The 24,439-nt window shown below is 40.4% G+C and overlaps 2 protein-coding genes across 5 annotated transcripts in view; one reads left to right on the top strand and one right to left on the bottom strand.

Moving 5' to 3' along the window:
• Nucleotides 1-11,835, bottom strand: part of PXYLP1 (2-phosphoxylose phosphatase 1) — a 115,298-nt gene extending 103,463 nt beyond the window's left edge. The window contains exons 1-3 of the mRNA XM_063339748.1: nt 11,785-11,835; nt 11,439-11,516; nt 10,016-10,105 (exon numbers count right to left, since the gene is read on the bottom strand). The gene's annotated coding sequence lies outside the window, so the exon portion shown is untranslated. The remainder of the gene's footprint in view (nt 1-10,015; nt 10,106-11,438; nt 11,517-11,784) is intronic.
• Nucleotides 11,836-12,029: 194 nt separating this feature from the next.
• The window catches only part of SLC25A36 (solute carrier family 25 member 36), a 34,881-nt gene continuing 22,471 nt past the window's right edge, over nt 12,030-24,439 (top strand). The window contains exons 1-4 of one of the 4 annotated variants that reach the window (XM_063337875.1): nt 12,033-12,227; nt 13,400-13,496; nt 14,738-14,887; nt 23,253-23,423. Coding sequence is in view for 2 of the 4 variants with exons in the window: in XM_063337872.1 (XP_063193942.1) it covers nt 12,187-12,227; nt 23,253-23,423 (212 nt within the window). In the remaining 2 variants the exon portion in view is untranslated. Of the gene's footprint in view, nt 12,228-13,399; nt 13,497-14,737; nt 14,888-23,252; nt 23,424-24,439 lie in introns of all 4 variants that reach the window. The other 3 variants (XM_063337874.1, XM_063337872.1, XM_063337873.1) reach the window with 3 other exon arrangements.

The raw sequence follows: 24,439 nt of genomic DNA on the forward strand, positions 1-24,439 counted from the left end.
AGTACATGCTCCTTTGCAGCATTATACACCATTGTTCTTTAAATATATGAGTAACGTATTGCCTAAGCAATAATTTTGTTTCTTCTAAGCAGTGACAAAAATGAGGAAAAAATTGGATCTATATTTCTAAGCTACTCTTCCTATGTATTTCTTTCCAGAACTAGGTTGGGATTGAAAATAAGCTTCCACAGCAATCCATTCCGCTATCACAAGCAAAACTAAGTATGTTTCGGAAATGACATCAGCAGCTGGCAGTGCTGGAAAATTCTTCATAAATAAAGGTTTCAGGATATATTTGTCATCTGATTTTGAAAACACAGTTCCTTCTTTTAGAAAATCTGACTAATAACTACAAGCAAGAGAATGCATAAAGTGCAGAAGAGAACAGTTTTCATTCACCTTCATATCATCTTCATTTACTGGTAATCCAGCAGTTTTCATTATTTATTTTCTATAGTTTTTCATTATGTTTATAGAAGAAAGTTGCATATGCACAGCACAATTCATTTGCTGTTCTATGAAATTCTTAAAGGAAGAGAAAAATACCAGCATATCCTTGGATCTCCAGTCCTTTCTAATATGTGACTAAGTCACAGGGGGAAAAAATGTGTCTTGGGACTCAGTCTATGATGGAATTCTTAAAGGCAACTCACAGAATTAGGAAACAAAAATTCCATCTGTTCACACTAAATATACGTTAGGTGAAATTGAAAGTCTCACTTCTAACATTTAACATATGTTCAGATCTCAGAAATCGCACCCTCCGCCCCTCCAAACAATTTAAATATATCATTGCAATTGGTTTCAGTAACTCTCTTGCATGATATGGACTGACTGTTTCCTGTAAAATGCCACAGACCTTTTTTTCTTGTAATGTTCACCAGTATATTTTGAACTGCTTTTCATACATATATTTCAAAGGTGGTTTGGACTTACTCTTTAGCTCTTTTATAGGGTCTCAGCCTGATAATCACAGGGGAGTTGGATATAACCTAGAAGGTTTGTTTCATTGGTTTTCTTAAACGACGGGAAGTCGGTGTTCTTACTGTGATAAATCCTTGTTACTTGCCAAGCTCTGAGAATAGTACATTCTTAATTTAAGTGTATGTTTGCCTTAAGGAAGCAGCAGATATCATAATCTTAGATCCAACTCACCATTAGCTTACTGTTTTGGAAATAATTGTTGCAGAATGGACAGTAACTTTTCCTCTAAACACTATGAATTCAGTTTTGTGAGAAGACAGACAGCTATCCAAGTACTGTCATCCACTGCTTGCTCCTTAAAAAATCACTAGAAGATAAAGACATTCAAAAGAGATCTTCACGCATTGTCAAAATACAAACTGCCATTTTATTGTTAACATTTATCCCATAACAAAGTCAAACGAGGATCCGCTGTTAATGTCACCACCACCATACAACAGATGCAGAGTCTACCTATAAATTTGACAGTTACTTGAACAAAGTTCTGTGCTTCCATCCTTCTTTACATATCAGAATGGACCATATCCATTTCTGAGGATGACTCTAACATCCATAATGATGACTTCAATCATTTCAGTATTCTCATTATTGACACCATAAAAATCAGTAAAAGACCGTGAAGGAGAGCGAGACGGAGCAGCAAGAGCTAGGCTGCTCCTTAAGGGAAGGCTAGGGAGGAGTTGAGGATGGCCACAACACTGGCTGGGCAGCAAGCTCACCCACAGGGCACAATCCCAAGGTGGGAGATGACAACAGATCCTGTCAATGGTCCAGTGATCATCAGGCAAACAAGCAAAGTAATCAGTCAGATTCAAGGTCAAACTGGGAAATACAAAAAATAATTAATGAACAGGATTGGGATACATCTGCCACAAAGCTCAGGTCAGGATTGAAGGCCCAGGTCTAAGCTAAATAAGACTTTTGGACTGATGGATAGGTGGTGGGTATGCCCTATAGCTGGATCCATATCATCTCTTCTAGGACCTACTGCTGAAAAATCAAACTCATACTTCAGCCTTTTCTCTTTGACGTTCTTTCCCACTTCTAAAGAAAATAAAGTTGCAATACAGAGGCTCCTCTCACCCACACTCTTAATTAAGTCTATACCCATTATTACAGTGGGGCTGTCCCTTCCTTTCTTTGCAATGACAGGTGGTGGTTAGTAACTGGAGACTGATTTATAGCAACTGTTAGTAACTTATAAAAAAATTAATTCAAAACATCAACTCTAATGGAAGAAAGACATAAGCCTCAAGTTACACAACAAACCTCTCCTCAGACTCCACTTCATGTAAAAATTGTGGCCAAATATCTCAGAACTTCAACCTTATGCTCTAGTCAGGATAAAACACAGTAACAGACAAGGAACCAAACTTCTACTGATCTAGCCTCAGAACCTGAAGGACAACAGGAAACAAAGTCAGTACTGTACTACACAGCTGGGTTTAGAACATTTGAATTCTGTTTGGAGATACTTGAAGCACATGTGTATTACATAATGACACACAGACTTGGCTTTGTGAACACATAATAGACTGCTGCTTTGCTCACATGGCAAACTAAAATTAAGATAAGATTCAAATATAACTGGAAGAACATTGTGGGAAAGAATAAAGAGTATATTCTTAGCCAGAAATTCTTATCTTTTGAGAGATGGAAACTGAAAAGATTCCTTTTAGAAAGAGAGATGGAAAATTTCATAGTATGATTAAAAATAGGGGTTTTGAAATGTAGGTCACCAATCACGCTGGGTTATACAGAATTTCTGTTTCCTTTATGGGGAAAATACTTCCTATTAGACATATGTTTATCATTAAATCAAGATAATCAATGTCATTTCCTTATCACTTTATGTCATACATAAAAATTAAACATAATTCTTCCCACCACAGTTATGAACAGCACCACTCCAAATCCAGCCAAGACTTGAAAGATGAATTTGTCAAAAACATCTCCATCAGATCTCACTGAGACCACATCACAAAACCCACTGCTGTTTCCACAAGGCTGATAAGACTAAATTAATCCAAGCTGCAATTTCACCAAGGCTAAGGGACTTACAGCATGATATGAACGCAAGTACTTGAGGTTCATTGCGCAAAAATGTGCAAAAGATTTTCCAGAATATTTTCAAAGACCTAGGGGACGATAACTCATTTGATTGGATTGTGTTTGATTAGAGAACAGTTAAAAAAAAAATGAGTTTGTGCTCCATAGGAGCAGAAATCACAGCTCTGAGAAACGAAGACTTATTGTGGCTTTGTTTCTGGGGCCATGATGTATTCTCAGAATTTACATGAGCCTATGTGTGCTATATAGCCCTAGAAAAAGTGAGGATTTCACCTGTTTGACCTGATGCCCTGTCCCAGGGCTAGAATTAATTGCTCGTCATAATCTTGTTAAGATGTTATCAAAGGTCAAGTAAATCAGTATTCCATAAAGTCTTAAATAAAATAGAACAACTTGTAAGTTTCCTTTTTTGCACTGTTAAACATCTTTTAAACTGGCACTGCTTACACTGTAAGTAGGTTCTCTCCATTTCTCATGCCTTTTCAAGGCAAAGGAATCACTCCCAGAGGTTGTTCAGGGGCAGAAAACGAACTACAATCTAATAACTTATCACCCTTTAAAAAAAACAACAAACTTTGGTCCCCACAATCCCCCCATTTTGAAAGTAAATGAAGAGACTGTCAGAAAATCTGGAACGTGACAAGCCATTTCCATAGCCTATAGAAAATAATGAAGACTTCGTATACTGAAAATAAAATTTGAAACAATATTTGCCTTGTTAGGATAAACAACCTATTCACAATGTACAACATCCTCCATTTGTAACAGCAGCTAATCTAACAGTTTTCATTGTAATTATGGTTGATATACTTCAAAATTGAGGCTCTAATTGAGCTTTGTGTCATATACATAATGTCCAGGGTACAACCCAGGAAACAAAAACTATACTGTACAGCTACATACTGAAACTTCAAATGCATTATCTCTTGAAAAAAGCAAAGCCTCCTTGCAACCCTTCCTTAATTGGTTCATTAGCTATAATGAAGTTCAGCTCCCTAATGTACACCTGAGTCAGCAAATTCCTTGTCCAGGCTTTGACAAGCTAGGAAAGTAACATCTCCTCCAGATGGAATTAATTATTAAGCCACATTTATCAAGTGACAGCAGCAAGGTGGCTGACTACCTAGGCAACTGCTAGTGGCCCAAAAACACTTCTATAGTCTTCAGGCACATGTAAGACAGTTGGATGTTCTCAGTTGTCCAAATCAGGCTGCTTACATTAAATCCTAAAGGCCAACACACCAGAGACCAACACATGCTACTGTGATCCCTGCTCTCCACTTATACCCAGCCTCTTCCAATAAACACAAGAGTGAGGTGCAGTTACTAACCACACTACTATTAAGCTCCCTGGTGTTGCTTACTCCAGCTGTGCAAAACCTATGCAGTGACATGTTCACCTTTCTAAATGAATTGCTCTTCCTGCTGCCTTTAGATGAAAACCTGCAGAGGTTCTGCTGTTCTGCTTCATTCTATTTAGGAGTAAGTTTCTCAAATCTTTGAAAATTTTCACACAGGGAATCTCATTTCTGATCCATGGGTCATCATTTACGCAGCACTCTCAAAGTAAGCTAAGGGCAGAAGTCCAGTTTAGAGATGGGCTGAAACAGAATTGCAGGATGGATTGGCATCTTTCAAAAGCAAGATGCCTTGACAAGGTAACTTACCCATCTTCTCACAATTTGAGACTCATCTGAGCATAGGATGCACACTGTATTTTAAATCTTCCATTCTAGACTCCAGGTGCTGTAGAAAACCACGGCACAGACTCACTTCTTTTTCTCAACCTGAATTTACTCATGACCTGTGGTAACTCTGCTAATATTGACCTTTAGCTTATGTAGTATTTTACTTTTCCAGTCCCTGTAGTTTATTCCTTTGACATATTTATAGGCAGCAATCATATCTTGTCTTAGCTTTTATTTACCCAGTCTAAACAAACCAAATCTTTTAAGTGTTCTCTGATATGATGAGCCATCCATTTTCCAGATAACCTGAATGGCTCTTCTGTACACCTGATTCAGTTTGAATACACCTGTCTTGAAAAATGACAGCCTAAGTCTTGCAAAGTACCTTTGTGTACTTGGCACACAAAGGCCAAGTACAATAGAATTAACTACTTCCTTGTCTCTCTGGTAAACATCTGGATGTTCCCAATTCTAAAATCCAATTTTCAACACTTAACACACATTGATATGACCTGATGTTGTTATGTCTTCAGTCTTTGCAAATCATCCTGCCTTCTGTTCTTTCTCAGACTTACATACAGCGCTCTCCCAGTCCTCCTTTTCATGCTGTTGATACCCTCACCCCTTTTTTAAAGAAGGCCAGCTGCTCCTCTCTTCTTCTTTCCTTACTTATTATCCTTTCCCCTGTCATCTTCTGCTCTATAATCTGGATATTTCCAAAGAGATTCTGTAAGCTACCAACTTCAGATAAACAAGCAACTGAGCAATAGAAGTACAAATGTGTGTGTCCTCAAGGAACAAAGGCTGCTTCATTCTCAAGAAAAAGAAAGCCTACAGAAAGTATAGGAAAAATTGTTTACCATAGTTTCCCTGCTGGCTTTCTTGGTCAAAATGTTATTTCTAAATCCATCAGTGATCTGTCCAATGGTTTTGGTTAAACACCTGACTTGTCTCATTCCTCTTCATTGCTTGTGAAATGGAGTTAAAAATATATTAATATACAGATTGACTGAGGAGTATTAATAAAAATCACAGTGTTTTTTTTAATTTCTCAGAGTTAAGTGGTCAGCTTTTGCTAGGATGGAGTAGAGGTCCTCTAACTATCATACTTTACACCACTACACCAATTCACTTCTACCATTTCAAAACAGAAGTACAAACGCACCCATTTTATTCACTTTCAGGACCAGTACAGTTTATGAGCTAAAAACATTTCTTATGATATCTTGCTATGATTCGAGACCTACAACTTAAAATACACCTAACTCCTGGCAACAAAAAACCTAATCCCATCATTTATGTGAATGGTTTTTATCACTCAAGTCTGAGTCACACAAGTCAGAAAATGAGTTATTTATAGGACAATCTTAAGATTTTGGGATTTATATGTCTAAAGTTCTGTTCTCTTCATTGAAACTCTCTCAGAACATATTAGCAGAGAGAAAATGAACACTGTATGTGAAAGCACAACACCATCTCCCTCCATTTTGAACAGTTTATGGAAATGAACTAGACAAAACATCAGGAAAATGGTATTTGAAACAAACAACAAAACTGTCTTGATTTCATGTACCACATACTAAAAAAAGCCATTCAGTTTCTTCCCAGAGGCTTAGTTTAAACCTAAATTTAACCCTTCTGCCAGGTCTTCATTAGCAGTAATGAAGTTCAGTTTCTCAGTATCATTAATAAACACTAGGTCAAGCCTCATTTCTCAAGGAAATTAATGCTGGCTGTTTAACGAGCTGTAGTACTTCATCCCCTCACAAAGGTTCAATCAAATGACTTTTAAAAATGCACTTCATAGAACACAGCAAAGAATGTGAAAACAGGAAGCCTTAGTCACCCACTATTCCTTTTCCAAAGCACAAAAGTTGTAATTTAAAATCTGCTTTCTGTCTTCCTTGTGAGAGCAGCTCACTGTTTTTCCCCTTGGAGTAACACCCCACTCATACTTCGTTGCTGCCAAGTCCTAGGGCTTTACCTCACTTAGTGCACTTGTAAAAAGGCCTCATCTGAGCTGCACGACCAGCTACCTTCAGTCATTTTGGTTCCTCCCAGCAGTTTCCTCTTTGGGCTTTTAAGTAACTTCTACTGTTTAGCATTTTGCTACACAGAACCATCTACAGTCTCTGCCACCTTACTTGCTAAATTGCCTCCTGCACCTCCCTCTTCTCTTTGATCTAGGACTTTTGCACTCTAAGCTCCAAGTTTACACTTAGCTTAGAGTGGACCCTTCCTCCACAAAGCAACTACTCCATTTTTAAGTTGTGACGCAAAGCTGATAAATCCTATGTAGAAGTTAATGAAACCACGCTTAAAGAGACCTCAACAGAAAACTCTTTAACACAGTTCTGTCTTTCATTGTCTCCTTATAATGAATCTATCTTGTAATCCTTACCTCGTGCTTTGCAACTCTTCACCTTACAGCTGACTACTATTCACTTTAAATGAATTGACACTAAAGCAGGAAGGTAGCTGTTAAACATGCAGGTGATAAACATGAAGGGACCCCATCAGCTCAAGAGACCACTAGAAACTGACTGGATAGAAAAATCCATTCCTAATTTGCACAAAGACTGTGCAAGAAAACAAGTTCTCTGTTATTTTTGCCAGCAAGGCAGTGAAAATAGACTTGATTGTATATAAGCCTTTAAGCCCATCCTAGTTCTCACTGACAGATAATTTCATCCTACAAGATTTTGCTTTGCCTAGATGATTTAAAGGGTAGTTGTAGGAGGCAAGTAGCTAACTAAGGTGCAGGGCAGTACCTTTTGGACAGGCCTGCTCTGTGCTATGTATGTTACAGCAAAAGGAAGGAGAATAACTCTGGGCCCAGAAATGCTATGCATGATTGACTGAAATAAAAATCTCTTCCATTCAGACAAAGAACAAATACATCAGAAATAACATTCCTAGTAATATTACTTCTGGAAGCAGTGGAAATTCAGGCATAGCCTCCTTCTGTAATGATATCCATGAGAGAGGAACATTACAAAAGTTCAAATGTGAGGATTCCCTTATGGGATATCTTCCCAATACTTAATCCAGTGGAAATCCCAAACCCGACATCTGCAATAGGTCTTCAGGCATAGACACGTCGTAACTCTGAGCTAACTCTGGCCCTGCAACAGAGCAGCTATGGGTGGAAGGCCTGGAAAACCGTGCCTTTCAGCAGGCATACATCTCCACTCCCACCTCGCTCCCTATGGGGTGCACAATATACTCAATCTTATTCTTTGGAAAGAAAAAAAGGAGAACCTCATATATCCTCAGAATAGCCCACACCAAGTGTGATTACACAAAGTATCAGTTTGTGAAATATAAAGAAAATATACTGTATTGTACCAAATGAAAAGTGCTCTGACAGTTTCTCAAGTCATATGGGTTGAGTTCCTAGAAATAAAAAATACTTTAAAAGGAGAACATGAAGTTAGCAGCCACAATTTTGAGAATAGTTTACACATTCATTCTTCTATATGCAGTAAATAACAACTTAACTTCATAGGCTTGAATTCTGAGTAATTGTAATTTTTAATTCTACACTTCTTATCATTCCTGAATACATGCATTTTAATGGAATACCTTAAGGCATCTCCTCTAGCTTTTCATGAAGATTGGAGAGAAACAGAGCACGGTGGATTGGATGGTCATTTAAAGAAGGCATAAAATAAATCAGGAAACAGTAGCTCGTAGGAAGAAGAAACGTAGTATACCACAACTGTACATCTTACTGCATTTTGAGCAACCTCTGTAGATTGCCTTGGTCAAGGGAAGTTGGATTCTTCCATCTCACTACTCAGCAGCTCAGGGCCAGCAAGTTGATAACATACATTTTGCTTCACGAGGCCTTGAAAGTGCAGCTGGCCTCTGCCTGCAGCTCACGGGAGCACCACAGGACATACACAGCATGCTTTAGTCGTGAGAGACTGCCTGAGCCAGGGCCTTATGTGAGCTCTGTGTCACCGTCTTCCATTCCTCAGCCTCAGTTCTCCATTCATCAATATGAAAGGGGTTTTGGTTTTTCGTTGCTTTTTTATTTCATTCACACCAACTTGAGGAATTTGTCAGAGACTGAAGAATCCTACGTACTTTTTGAGACCCCTGGGGATACAAACTTCCCTCTCTCCACATGAGGATGTAATACATACATCCATTACAGCATGACATCAATAAATAATTTTATCCTACAGCAGGAGAATTTCATAGAAGGAGAAAGAAGTGGATTAAAAGGGTTCAGAATCAAAATTCCCAACAGAATAAACCTTGAGAAACCATTTCTTGAGAAAATACATTTCTGTGAGATTGGTCAGGAAAGGGAATAATGTATCACTTAGATAAAGCAAGCATCTAAGAATGTTCACTATTTTAATTTTAATTTTTTTTAGTACAAATATTACTTCACAGAGGAATTGTTTTCTATTGTTTTATGAGGGTTAACCTTGGCACTGGCAAAAGATAGCAAGTGTTATCTTAGTGCAAGAACACTGAAGGGCAAACAAAGCCAAGACTACACTAAATCTATGTTTCAAATGCGGAGTTATGATCTCATTTCCTATATATTTTTAACTTGTGTAACGTGGTCATATAAATATTAGAAAAACAGAGGGTCATTATAACCCTAATAAGAGAAGAATCCAACACAGTAGTTCAGAAGAGAAATTCAAATGCAATTTTTAGAAACCTAATTGAAAAATAGCAGCAAAAATTATGATGCATAAGAAAAATATATTATCCCACCTTAAGCTGCCATAAAAGAGCAGGAAAAAATAGCTGTATCAGGAAAGGTAGGAAAGGTTTTCTATTGCTCTTTTCTACACAGAAGGTCATTGATGAAAGGGTGTTTTCTGTTCAAAGACTACAAGAGGAAAAGTGCAGCTCATGCTGTGTGGATGGTACCCTGAGAAAAATTCAGATCTAGAAAACATAGAAACAAGGGCTTAATTTCTTGTCACACATTTTTCTCCTTACTGCAACTTTGTTGCATCCTATTACACATCTTAGCTACACCAAGCAGATAGGACAAGTAAGACCAAAACCCAACAGAACATTTTTTTTAATTATTTCTGAAGAATCAAGAGGTAAAAATGACAGAGGATTCAGTAGGAGAGTTTCTCAGGTTTTGCAATAAAATTATGAGAAAAAGCAGAATCTTACAAAGACTCAGATGAATAAGATCTTTTGAAAATGGGACCTCATGCAATTTGAATGCTTTTTTTTATGTTCTTGCCTCTCAAGCATGATCCCATGTGGCATTTCCTCTCCACACTTACCTCTCCACGATCGATGAAAAGGGAAACGCACTGTAAGAATCCATACCCATCAAACATTATGGGATATGCAGGCCAGCCAGAAAGTCCATCCTAGGAAGGAGAATAGAAGAAAAAGTAGTGTTAAAGACAGCTCTCAAGAAAGTACAAAATCATTTTGAATCAGAGTGCTTCAGACTCCTAATAAAAATTTATAATATTTAAGTTCGGGCCTTTTAAAAACACCAATGGAATAGCTAAAGTTTCTATTCAAAGATACTAAAAATTACAAAGCATCTAATTATGTAAATAAAATGTTTCAATAGATCTACTTATTCTTACCATTCAGTAAGCATTCTTAAAAGTCATCAAATGACCGTTTTTCATCTGTCACAGTGCTAGCCATAAACACCAGATAAATGTAATAGCTCCCAGATTAGGAGTTCACCTATACAGAGTCAGAATAAAGCAGAGTCTTTGTCTGGTATTTAATCTTCTTTTGAGTTTACTAGGACATGTGCTCACTGGGCGGCACCACATGACTTGCAGAAAACACATCTTCTGTTCCCTCTTAAGCTACCAAGGGAATTGGAAAAAATTTGGAGCCATGGCCTCAAACTAAGTATTTGGCATATGGCTCTTCATTTTTCATGCAGCATTCTGTAAAATCACTAGTAGAGTTTTCCAATGCTTTCAAAATAATTTACCTGTTTTAATTAACCTGAATATATTTACTCTTTCCTCTATGAGATCTTGTGCCAAACTGCACATAATCCTTTCTCACTTTTTGAATGTTAAGTTTAACATGTCTCATGTATGTATACTACAGGCTTTGGAGAGTCTTACCTGTCATTCTATTGTGGAACAATTCTCACTCATTTGTTTGCTAGTTTCAACTACTTGCTGCATAGAGTAGCAATGCAGAATATCAACTGCAAAAATCATCATCCTACTCTTACTTGTCTCAGTTCATGTAACTACTTTTTCCCCCAGCATTTCCACATCTCACACGTTTCTCCAAGTCTTTTCCCACCCAACCTCCTCCTCAACTCCCACCACTCTTGCAAAATTTCCCATTACATTTCTAGCTTATTTGTGCCCTCTACGTCATCTCACCTTCTTAGAGGAGGTTATTTTTGTTGCAAGAAATCACTGCTTCCAAATGCATGCTTGCTTTATTAATACAGAGATTAAAAATTGTTGTGCTAGTTACAAAATAGCTCCTTGTGTTTTGGAAGAATACTGTATTTATTATGTGGACATTCATGAAAGTTTTAGCTAGTCATTTATTTGCTTTTAGGTGCTTGGATTTTCAAAAAGGTAATTTGGACAACTATTTCATACATGATGTTAAGACTTTCCCTGCATAGTGTTATTTGTTTTCCCTTAGACATATACTTCTGAAGAAAAACAAGACAAAAGTGATTCAATGAGTCATCATACTCACTTCTGATACACTCCCAAGCAGCCAGTGTTTGGGTGCATCTTTGGGGGGATGCATTGCTTCAGTAGCTGAGGATACGACCTATAATGCAAAAACAAGGGGAAACAAAGACTGAGGCCACTACCTGCCTTGCTAATACCACTGCTTTTGGACCCTGAGGGCACAGGGGTCGTTTTTCACGTCCCTCTTCCCCTCATTTTCTGTGGCTGCTGTAGGTGACCTTCCCTCAGGGCCAGCACACACCTTAGGAGGGGAACCGGGAGCCAGCAGCCGCAGGCCTCAAAGGGCCAGGCATAAAGCCCACCAGAACGTAGGTGAAGAGGCAAGGCAGCCCCCAGGAGACACGTACCGCGGCCCCCGAGAAAGCCCTCACAGAGCAGAGGCCCCGGCCCGTTACACACGGCGGCACCACCCACACCGCGCGCACCTCACAGCAGCCGTCAACGGCCTCCCCGCCCAGCTTATGAGGCGGAGCGCGGCGGTGACGCCGCACCCCTCCAGCCAATGGCGGCCTCTGTTTACGGGGGGAGGGGAGCTGTTGCATATTCATGAGGGCGGCCCCGGAGCCCGGCGGGTGCCGCAGCGGCCCGGAGCGGGAGGCGGAGCCCGTCCCCCCCCCCCCCCCGCAGGACGCCGCCCGGCCGCGGTGCGTATTTATGCTGGCCCCTGCGCAGAGCAACTCGGCTGAGCGTGGGGCGGAAGCGCCCAGCGGTTCTCCCTCCTTCCCGCCCGGGCGCAGGCGGCGACGAGAATGAGCCAGAGAGACACCCTGGTCCATCTCTTTGCCGGCGGGTAGGTGAAGCTGCTACCCGGCCTGGCTGTCAGGCGGGGCCCCCCGCTCACCCCCGCCTTCTTCCTTCCTCAGTGGGGTGCGCGTTCGGTGCCGCCCTGCAGGTTCTTCCCCCCCCCCCCCCACCCCTGTGTCACTGTAATGGTGGAAATAGCTCCCGCGGTGTTCTCCTGTCCCCCTCCCCGGGGCTGTGGGGGTCCCGTCCCGCTGCCGAGCCCGCCTGCCCGCCATGGCCTAGCCTGGCTGAGGGCGGCCGCGCGGGCCGGGGGCTCGGCCGCGGCCTGGGGCGGGGGCCCCGCTGGGGTGGGAGGGCTGGGAGGGGCTGCTGCCCCACCGCTGTGCCTGAGGGGCCGTGGGGGAGGTGAGTAGGAATCCCCGCGGTGGTGGTGGGGGGCGGGGGGGCTTGTCGCGGTGAGGAGCTGCTGGCGGACCGCTACCCGCCCGCTGTCCTGAGACCCTTCCGGGCCTGCTCCGGGCCGGTGTTTCGCCTTTGGGCCCAGCCTCACCGGCAGCCCTGACTGCCCGGGTGGGCACCCCTGGGCCGCGCTGGGAGCCGGGCCGGCCCCGGATGGTACGCGGACCCTTGGAAAGTGGGCGTGAAGGTTAATAACAGGCCGTTCTCGCTGATCGCCCTTACGGCAGTTTGTCCCTTCTCTGGCCTTTCTGTGGAGAAACAGCCTGAGCGCTCTGTGCCCGGGCTCCCCCACCCCGCCGGAGGGGCTGCCCAAACATTCCTGTCCTCTCAGGAGTCCAGACATGGCTGGCTGGTAGCTCTGGTGTCGAAGGGCTGCTTGAATGCATTTCAACACTCTGGTGTGTACTGCTTTTAGGTGTGGGGCTTGACACGGTCATGCAGCTTTCCACCCACGAAGACAGAAGAAATCGGAGGGAAGAATATAGCTAGAAGTAAAGATGTGGCCCTTGTAGCCTTGGTTAGGTTTGAGGTAACTCATATCTTTGCAGGTATTAGTCTGTCTTCATCTTTGTAATGCTAGGTTATATGCAGTTACGCAGCCTGCATTCCCCCCAGTGATAAAGTGGGAAGAGCACCTAGCTCGAAAGAGAAGCTGGGGATCCTGTTTGGCTTAATGATAAAAGTGTATTTGGGTAGTGAGCATGGCTGTGCAGAGGTGGGAGAAATGCCAGACTGAGAACAGACTTTACATCCCAACAGAGAGCTTGAAGCTCGGATTTCTGTTTGTACTCACTGACTCTGGACTGTGGTATTTGAGGTGGAAGAAGAATGTAGTGTTCATTCTGAGCAGGTCTGGGTGAGTTGGATACACATGAGCACGTTCTCTGTTTCCAGCATGCTTTGCCGGTTTTCACTATTACACACCTGATCTAGTGCTTATATGGATGCTTTTTCACTCCCCCAATTTCTGGCACTCTGTTTAAGAGGATGAGGGAGGCCCAAGATGTGGTAGTGTGTACTTTTTTCTTCAGAATTCACATCCTTGTAAACACTCTGAAAAGCAGTAGGAGTGCTGCCTTATTGTAGCACCTTACCTTCATAGGGGGGACATTCCTAGACAGAATCGTATGTGATGATAGAGACAGGTTTATAAACCTGAAACTTAAAACCGGGTGAAGATTGCTCAGCTCCACTTGTTCATTCTTATTCTTCATGAAGAAATCTGGTATACTGTTAGCTGCTGGCCAGTTCGGTCAAGGGTTATACTGTGAGGAAAAGGCTGAATGCTGTTTCCTCATGTGCTAGCCACATGTTTCCTGTAACCTTAGTTCAGCAAAGCTAATGTTGTATGTTTGGTCACATTTAGCAGTAGGAAAGTTGTTCAGGGTCATCTCATGACTTCTTTGCAGGCATGATGGACTACAGATCACCCGAGTGATCTTTAGTCTTCAGGCAAACTTAAAGAAACAGGAAGGAAGCGTTGTTTCCCTTTAGGTTTCACTGGAGACTGCATGGAAACAACATTATTATCTTAATCTGCAGGTCTTTTTTTTGTAATGTCTAAGTTCAATCTTCAGTTCCTGCTTTCTGTAATGAAACTGTAACTGATGACATTGCTGTTTTAGTAATGTAGGTTGGGCCATCCTGCGATTTTTCTGTATCTGTGTATTTCTTTCATGACCAATTCAACAACTGTCAAACTGCAGTACTTCTGGGCCATTACAAGTTTATGCTGGGAGTTAGTTTCATATTTCTAATAATTTTTCTTCTCAATCCTTTTTTTCTGTCTCTGCATCCCTATCCCTTTCTAACAGATTTGATAGACTCTTTTAGCAGTGCTGGCTCCTGGGGCAGGGAATTACTCAGTAATTACTATTGCTTTGTTTTTCTAACGTAATTTTTACTCAAATAGTTTCATTTTTAAGAATCCCATCTCTGTTTCATAACTGCACATTGATTGTAAATACAACCAATATTTTGTGATAGAAATACTAATTCTAAGTCTAAAAAGAAATAATTTAGTACTCATTTGGAATGGCTTTAATTTTGTTTCTAGCACCATCATTGAAGTGGTGCGTTACTTGTTTTTTTTTCTAGAAAAGAAAGCACACCTAAATGATTTTGCTGGACTAGTTCATGTGTTTGCCAATACATCAACAAAGTACTACTTCACTTGTATGCAACTCTACCCTCATGTACTACTTGGACCTTCTGGACTTTTTTAAATAGGATATTCTCTGAAGTTTGGTATGTAAAAATAACAGCAATCACACTTATAAGTAGAAAATACATAGCATGAGAAGAGCATCACATTTATGGGAAATAAAGTAGAAAAATAAAGAATTCACTTTTAATAAAGAAAAAAGTTGCTAACTTTTAAGAACACATTCCTTAAAGAAAAGCAGTTTTAACTGATAGACTTGGTAAGTAATTGGTTCCATGCAGTAACTTCACTGTAGTGTAAAGACACTTAAGCATAGTTTTTAGGCTATATTCAAAACTGCTGTTTTGTTTGCACTCTACTGGAGAGTAATTGCAGGGAGCATACCTGAATGGATCAACAGTGTACCTGGAGTTCAGTTTCATGCTGTGACATGTTTGAAATCACTTCCTTAACCTGTATTTTGTCATGATACTCCTATTTGTCAGGTTCTGTTTCCACAAACCATGTAGTTACCACAGCTCCGTTTGCTAATAGTGGCTTGTCCTTGTGGGAGCAGGAACTACCTGGGCACTTGTAGTGTTTGATCATGATGGAAAATTGTGCTTCAGGTGAAACTTGATTTTTTTTTTAATTTTTTTTTCTTCTGAGCTATGCGATTGCATTGCTCAGAACTCTTCTGTTTCAAGAATCAATCTGCAGGGGTTTTTTTCTGTGTTTCTTCTGGTTTTCCATCTCCTAGTCAAATAGCAAGTGTTGTCACTGTAGACAGCATGTTGGTAGTATAAACTCAGGTGCTTTTGTTCCAAACCGAGAAGAATCAATTGAACAGTCTGCATCCTTAAATTACAAAGTGTTGTGATTGAAATGTACGCTTTTGATGAACACTTTAGTTCAAGTACGTAAGTTACATGTCTTTCTAGTTATTAGACTACTTAAACCAACAACAAAAAGTAGTAAAAAGACCTTAATGTTTTGTTCTATAGGTAAGATTAGTATGCTTTGATCATACCTGGTTGCAATCATAATTGTTACATCAGATGAAAATTCAGGTGTTGGCTACAAAAATAACTTCCAGATTTTTGTGATTTATTCTTCATTTCCAGAAAGCTTATGACAGTAATTCTGTATCATACAGACTTCCATCAGTACATGGGAACTTGCTTGGGCTTTGTTCCCTCAGCAGAAGGAGGCACTGTTAGGGTTTAGGAGGTGAACAGCTGCTTTTCTGAGTTCAGGGTTGGACTGTTGCAAGTTTACTTAATTATTTCTTTACTCTTGGTGTTCCTTGCAGAAAGTTGGTTATTTTCTAATTTAATATGTGAGCGAGTATAGGGAGGAGTCTCTGTTTATTTGTCCTGATTATAGAACTGTCTTGAATTGATCTGTGATTTAAATCACTCTTTTTCTGACAGAGGTTCTTGGCAAATCCCTGCAGTGGCTGAAATAGTTAAGACTCAGAAAATATATTCAAGATAAATGCTTGAATTCTTCAGAAAGATCACACAGTTTTGAAATGTATGAAGTAAAGGTGAAAGACCCTTGGGTTTCTTTGTTTTTTAAGAAGATATTAGTTAATAACGTAGCAGGTACTGTGATGATAGGGGCTTTTTTACTCCCTTTCAGAAAATAGCCACTTGAGCCAAACTGAGTTGCCAAGCACTTTGACTCCACTCTACCCTAATATACATTCCTGGCATAACCTGGGATGTCTTTCAGAATGAGTTCTTCCTGTTGTAAGGCACAGGAGAAGATCAGTACTTCTCTATCCAAACTTCAGGTTATTTTTGTGTTCAGATACTCTTCTGTGGGGGATAAGGCAGTGTTTGTTTAGAGCACTGAGTAGCTTGGGGTTTTGTTCCCATGAGGTTACCAAATTGCATTAAAATTGCTGTCAATACTTGAGAAACTGTGAAGCTGTTGTTTCTCATATTTCCTTCTAGATGACTGATGTTTTCAGCTGTTTTTACTTAATACAAATGCTGTTATGAATACTTATTTGCCCTGGTTCCTAACAGAAGCTACACTGTACATGTTGATGTTTGTTTTGGATAATGTATCCCATGATGCTTATTCTGCTTGTGGTGTTTTTCCTGTTTTCACTTGTAGGTTTCTATATGTCAGCACATCAGGGGAAAGTTATTTTTATGCTTTTAATTGGAAATAGCAAGTTTGATTAGTATTTTTAGTTCAGGGATGTTAGCTTAACTTACATGTCTAAGTTTCAGCAAAGAAACACAACCGATGAATAAGGAGGTTAAGTGTTTCTGGCTGCTAGTACTCTTAGTAATATTAATACTAAAGATGGAAAGGTGTATAACATACCAGTTCAGCAGTAGAACAACAGGAAAACCCTGCAAATACAGGATTAATGAGATACGTTCTTGCTGTTTCTAAAAGTTGCGCTTGCTAAAGCCCTTACCCTCAAAAGAGGGATACTGTAAACTTAATATCAAAATCTGCAATGTCGTCTGTTGATGTGAAAGTTATATGTGTAGTAAAACAGTTCTATGAAATTGCTGATAGATTTGGGATCTGAATTTGCAGTAAGTGGTGAAGAGATTAGAAGGAGTTCTGTTTGCAAGTGGCTTGGGTTTTGTTTCTTTTGACAGAGTTTTGAGCTCAGTTTTCTTGCTTTTTCTTGGTAGCCAATATTTGCATGGAACTTTCATTTTCATGCAGGAAAGAGAAACAGCTGGTAAAATGCATGAATGAATGTAGACCCAAGATAACAGGGTCAGGGGTTATCTTTGAGTCTTTGAGGCTGTGGTTACAAATACTGTGAGAGGTGAATCTGAGACTAGCACTATGCAGCCTCATCTTTTATTTGTATAAACTACATAAATATCTCAAGGAATAAAAAAAATTATTACACTGACAGTTTCAATTCTAGGTCAGCTGACACTGACATTGGGAATATTAATCTCCTTTGGAGCGTTTATAGACAGTCCAGTGGCTGAAGCGGAGACCCTCATCCATGCTGGAGCTGTCTCTGCTTTTACTTGCAGGGGTGTAAGGTAACAGTAGGAGATACTCTGCTACTCTGGAGGAAGGCAGTGATTCCTTAACCGTCTTTTATTCTTGCAAGTTATCTGCTTCCTTGTGCAGCCATCTCTGGAAATAGAACCTGGCATTTGAATGCCAAACAGGACTAGGTTTTTGAAGCATATGCATGTTTCTTTCCTTGAAGTGTCTCACAAATAATACAGATTAATCTGGGGAAAACGGTTGTCAATAGATACAAGAGATACAAAACTGAATCTGTGTTGAATTGCTAGGGGAGTTTAAAGCCCAAATACTTCCAGGTTTGTTTCTGTTAATCCGGTGAGGTGATGGACTTGTAAATGCACATTAGGGATCAAATGAAATATTTGGGGGATTTTTTTGCATGGGTGCTCTCCGGAGTAAGCTGCCATTTAGGAGAGCATTCCCATCTTCCCCGATTCTTCTGTCCAAGAGATGTCAAGTAAAGACAACTGTTCTTAGTTTTACTGTTTTAAGTTTGTCATGATCCTGCAGGTTAGATAACTGCCCATCTCTCTTCCACTGAGTGCAATGTCTGTTGTGCCTTCTTGTACACTTTAAGCTGCAGATTTAATTCTCTAACTTGACTGTCTTAATAGAGTGGGGTTTTAATCTTCCTTTTTTACCTCTGTGCTTATTTTTGTGGATTTATCTACTGATTGTTGATCTTCAAATTACTTGGGATTCTCAAGGTGGAATCCCAGGTGGATTCCCGTGCCCTTGTGTGATCAGGTGTTTTTCATGAAAGTCTGCTTTGCAAGTTTTTCTTATACTTACTTGGCAAAGCTGAAAAAGGCTTGTAGTAAACATTGATTAGAGGCAAATGTCAAATTTAGGATAGCCAAAATGAGCAAGTGGTTTGCCCCTCTGCTCTGCTCTTATGAGACCTGACCTGGAGTACTGTGTCCAGGTCTAGGGTCCCCAACATAAGAAGGATATGGACCTGTTGGGAGTGAGTCCAGAGGAGGCCATGAAGATGATCAGAGGGTTTGAGTACCTCCCCTATGAGGACAGTCTGAGAGAGTTGTGCTTGTTCAGTCTTGGGAAGAGAGGGCTCTGGGGAGACCTTATAGCAGCCTTTCAGTACCTAAAGGGGGCCTACAGGAGAGATGAGGAGGGATTGTAGCGACAGGATGAGGAGTCACGTTTTTAAACTGGAAGACAGGGAATTTAGATTAGACATTAGGAAGAAATTCTTTACTGTGAGGGTGGTGAGACACTGACATAGGTTTCCCAGAGAAGTTGTGGATCCTTCCATCCCTGGAGGTGCTCAGGACCAGGCTGGATGGGGCTTTGAGCAACCTGGTCTGATGGGAGGTGTCGCTGCCTATGGCAAGAGGGTTGGAACTAGATGATCTTGAAGGTCCCTTCCAACTCTACTCAGTCTATGATTCTATGATCTGAACAGCATTCATTAGAAACTGCTGTAAACATTCAGACACAGAAATGTCTCAGGTTTTGATCTTTTCCAGTTTATACTCTGTCAGCAGGAGTGTATTTGCTTACCCACTCTACCAGGTGAAACTCATCTAATCCTGGATAAAAAGTTACATGTAAGTGCTCTCACAAGTCACAGTTATTGGGGCTTAGGACATGACTGGAGATGCTGTAGCCCAGAGTAGTTTTAGATAGTAGAAATTTCTTAAGTAGTTTACAAAATCCCACTTGTGTTATTGAGGAGAAGAAATCTAGTAATTTTCTAACTCTTTGAAAATGTTTTTCCAAACTGTACTACTCCCTAATTTGTGTTAAGACACAAACTAAAAAAACCTCCTCTCCCCTTAATTTGAACCGGTGAGCAGGGTAGCAGGAGTGGTGGCGGCGGTCTGCTGGCAATTTATGGAACACTTTTGCTAAGCTGGAGCTGGTGGTTGGCTGTTAATGGCCTGCCAGGACTTGGGAGCACAAAGAAGTAGCTGTCTCTTTCATGGTATTTCTAGTAGTGTGTTAAATAAGCAAGGCCGGAAATATATTTCTAAGTAAAATACACTATCATTGATGCTGGTGACAGAACAGCTGATGTGCTGCTTAGAAGTTGCTTATTTGTACAGGGTGCATAGTTATTGAATTGTCCCTCATTTGTTTACCTACAAGCTATGTTTACTGACAGTTTCTCATAAACAGATTTTTGTCAAGCTTGGCACTGTTTATCTTAAAGTTCAAGTGAATTAGATAAATCGGTGTAGTTCCTAGATTATGCTTTCATGTAGTGGTTTGGTTCAAACTCAGTGGATCTTGTGATATGTGAGCAAGGTCTGGTTCCTCAACATTTGGGGACTTTTTCTTTCACTCCTTCAATTCCAGACACTTTCTCTATTATATGGGGCTTTTTGAAGACCTGGAGAGTGAGGTATTAAGAGGAGTAGAAATTGGGGATTTTGCAAAGACTCGTTTGTGAGCAATACAGAACCACATAGCACTATAAAACTCTTTCTTCATTTGTAAGTAGCAATTTGAGATCTTCAAGATAGAGGACAGAGGAGAATTTTAATCCAAACTATCAATAGTTAGTGGAAAACATTCAAAATATCTCAACTGAACCTGAGAATTTCTTAAACTTAAAAAAAACCAAAACCAACAACAAAAAAACCACAACTAAATAACACAACAGGAAGAAACTGCCAAGAATGCTGATTATTTGAAATTACTTGAATGGTGGAATGTGGTGTGGGTAAAGGGCGCCCAGTGCTTAAAGGGAGGCAGTTGATCTGCTGCTTTCTTATGAAGCGTGTAAAAATAGCTTTTGGCTGCTGTTACATCAGCTGGTTATCACTGAACAACGCTTGCTGTAGGCAGACATAGAAAGAATGAGCATTGAGTAGCTGTAGGTCTGTTCTCTTCCCTAGTAATCCATTGCTGAATGAAGTATTTCTGACCTGTCCATAGTGAATGTCTGACAGAAGTGCTGTTGCAGGCAGACATCCCTTGTGGTGATCTGGGTGTGGTGCAGGACACAAGCTCCAGCTCAGTGTTAATCTTCAACTTTGGAAAACTTTTCCAGTGCAATGTAGCTGTGAAGCCAATAGCATTAAAGGCTCCAAATTCCAAGCCCTGTTGAAGAATGCAGGCCGAGCTTTTCCTCCTCCTTTCTTCCCCCTTCCATAGTATTTCTCATTAATATAAACCATACCACGTGCTTTCTGTTGCCATTAGTGTTGCTTGAAAACATGTCCTCTTGTAACCTCTCCAAAATCAATCCAGAAAGATCTTAAAGGGAGTATGCTGGAGGAGATCAGAAACACAGGGGTTGCAAGAAAGGAAATAAACTCTAAAGCCAACTTCCTACATTGCCTGCACAGGCACATTACCGTACAGCAGTGTCTGCTGTTGCACTGCAGGAAACAGTAACTTGCTGTCTGTCTTCATGCTCAAGCTCTCAAGCTCCGTGTCAAGTAGTTTTCAGGACTGGCCTACCTGTGGTTCTCATGTGATACTCATGTCATGAACCTTTACGTGTTACAGGCTTCTGCTGCTTCCAACACTGGCTGAAATAAATATTAGCACATCTAGTCTGCCTTTTCCTGCAACTTTAATTTTAAAAAGTCTATTTGTAGCTTACCGTTAGAAGAGTAAGCAAGGGATTGCTTATTCAGAGATGTCTTAAACGTGCTACTCTAAAAGCTGTATCAGTCTGTTACCACATGTGTACAGCATACGCTGAAAGACTGCCTTCCATCTTCCTGTGACAACAGTTTTTCCAGACTGACAAAGAAACTTGATTTCTTTCCTTAATTAAAACTTTGAAGAGACTAGACTTCAGTCTAATGTTGGAGTTAGGGGTGGGACAAGATGCCTTTAGGCTTAATAATAGGATACCTCTAGGTCACTAGGCTTCAATGGAGCATGAAGTGGACATCATCAAACATTATCCTACTTTGCAGCTGTTTGGTATTGTCAGTTCAATACATATGAACAGATTAGTTTTTTAGGGTGCAGTGCTGTGCTAACAACTACTGTTATTTCTGGTATTCTCTGCAGTAGAAGAGAGTCAACAGACTAAAAGCTACCTTCCTATGAAAGCTTATAGGAGATCTTAAGTCTTAGCTATTACTTCTAATTTGTACTGGACTCTTCTTTGCATTTTGGAAGACATTATTTTTAAAATTCTATCGAACAAATCTTACAGCTTTTTTAAATTTTTGGGAGTGCTTAACCCTCTTATATGACAACAAAATAGCTGATAATTATATTGTCAGAATCAAACACCAGCTCTAGTTATTGCGTCAGAGAAGTAAAAGCTGGGCCATTTGAATTTAGTACGAATTGTACTTGCGTGTTAGTGGATTTGAGACTGTGTTGTTAGCATCATTAATTCTCTAATTTAAATCTGGGTTTGATGTCAGGGGTTTTTCATGGTTTTTTTGTATGTGGGTTTTTTGCCTTTTTTTTTTTTTTAAAAAGGGTGCATATAGTGTCCTGGTCATAGTTTTAAGAACGGTATTTGGCAAAGTTAATAGTGATCTTGGAAAAGGTTCAAGGGAACAGTTTTTTGTATTGGTAATGTCAAGGAATTTGGGGTTGTCTTTGGAGTCAGAGTTTGGATTTGCTGTTTTTCTCTGAGGCTCTATATGATTGTAGTTAAACAGATAAGACTGTAGATATTAGAAAATTGGTTTTGAACAAGCCCCTCTGAGAACATGAATCCTCTGAGCAGAGCTGCGCAAAGGCAGTATGTTCTTGGCTGTGTTCTGCTCTAGCAGAATGGGAGTAACTCCACTGTCAGCACAAGTCATGCTTGGCTTGCCTTGGCTTGTTCACAGAAACGAGTGACAGACTGAAGCAAAATCTGCACGTCTTCACCTGGTTAGCCACATAAAGCTCTCTTGTCTTCCCAGGTTCTACTCTACAGTATTCTGTACTCAGAATCTAGTCTGTTTTACTGTAATGGGTAGACTCAGGAAACGCTCAGAATTGTTGTTTTCATGGTACGATGCCCAAAATACAAATGGAGTTTTGAAGATGTCTTCATAAATATTTTAATTTAATAAAATGGCCGCACCACAGTTTTTAACCAGTCTTTACGTGTTACTCTGTGCATAGTGCATAAATCTTTTCTCCTCTGATGGATTTTTGGCACCTTGTTTGTGATCAGGAGCACACTAAACATTCAAAAGAAGTTAAAATTTACTGTAAGGAGTTAAACATTTCACATACTGAGCTACTTTCCAGAACTGATTTGAACAGCATGTACTGAAGACTGCACCTTCACTACTTCGGGAAACTTTATTTTTGTCTGTTTAAATTTTCACTCCATGTTGTGGGGTTAACGTAAGTTTGCTTCCCTTCAAGGGCAAATAACAGCAGCATTGTCATGCATGATCCAGTTTTTTCTTCACCTTTTGCAGTTTGACTGTGTTGAGTATGATGTTACTGTATCCTTCAGTTTCTTTGCAGTTAGGAATGTGATGATCCTATTTCTTTTTGCAGATGTGGAGGTACTGTTGGTGCAATTCTGACATGTCCACTGGAAGTTGTGAAAACACGATTGCAGTCCTCCTCTGTGACTCTCTACATCTCTGAAGTCCATCTCAACACTGTGAATGGTGCTAGTGTCAACCGAGTAACTAGAGTTTCTCCTGGACCTCTCCATTGTTTGAAGTGAGTGTACATGTTACTAGGTTTTTGTCTCAGTTTGGGGAGGGAGAAGGAAAGAGGCATGTTGGACAACTCCATGTGAAAGATTCAGTCTCTTACATCTGTCATGATATGACTTTCTATATTTTGCCTTTTAACTGTAGCTAAGTTTCACGTTCCACTTTTCCAAATGTCTTTCATGCTTGTGTTTGTACCTTGAATTAGACAAAATATATGTACCCTGCACAATTCACAGGTCCAAACTACATCTCACTGGGAGCACTGTAATGCTTAAATGCCAGGCTGTATTTTTATCCTGAAAAAGTGTTAGTATAAGACTTCTTAAACTGTCTTGTGTCCAAATCATAGATGTTGCTGAATATGGAGGCAAGAAGTCCTATGAAAATTCACTCAGCTTCTTAGTCTGTTTCAGCTTTTACCACCCTATACCCTTCCTTGCCTTTTGGTATCTTCTGGTGGATGTGTGACTAGTAACACTTTTTTAGAGCTAGTAAGAAATAAGTGAGGCCAGATTCTTACATGATTTGCATAGCATCTCACTGAGCTGGGACTGCCTTTCCTCTCCTTGCCACCAGTGCTCGTGATGTTCAGTAGCCAGCAGGAGACTTGTATGGCCACAGTTAAACTGACCACAGGTAGGGTTCACTTCACTCTCGGGGACTCAAGCTAGCCAATTATGGGGAGGTACCTTCAGTATTTGGGTATGAGAGGAGTGTTTTCCTCCAGAAAGGACTTCTTGCTTAGAAAGAATTTGATACCATTCAGACTAGCTATCTTCTATCCCCAATTAATCAGTGAGAAGTAGCTTGTATAGAGCTCCTTCTGGCAGTTGCGGTGCAGGATTTTAGGCTTAATCTGGTTAGAGAATAGTATTTGCTTAAATGGAGGTTGTACCCACATAGTTCCTTGAATGGAAGATAGTTCTTATCGTGGAAGTTTTAATTCAGTGCCTTTTTACATATGAGTCTGATGGTTGAACATGTTGAGAACAGGTACGTGGGAAGGAAGGGCTCAGATTG

The sequence above is a fragment of the Chroicocephalus ridibundus genome, chromosome 6 (assembly GCF_963924245.1).
Source record: "Chroicocephalus ridibundus chromosome 6, bChrRid1.1, whole genome shotgun sequence".
NCBI lineage: Eukaryota > Metazoa > Chordata > Aves > Charadriiformes > Laridae > Chroicocephalus > Chroicocephalus ridibundus.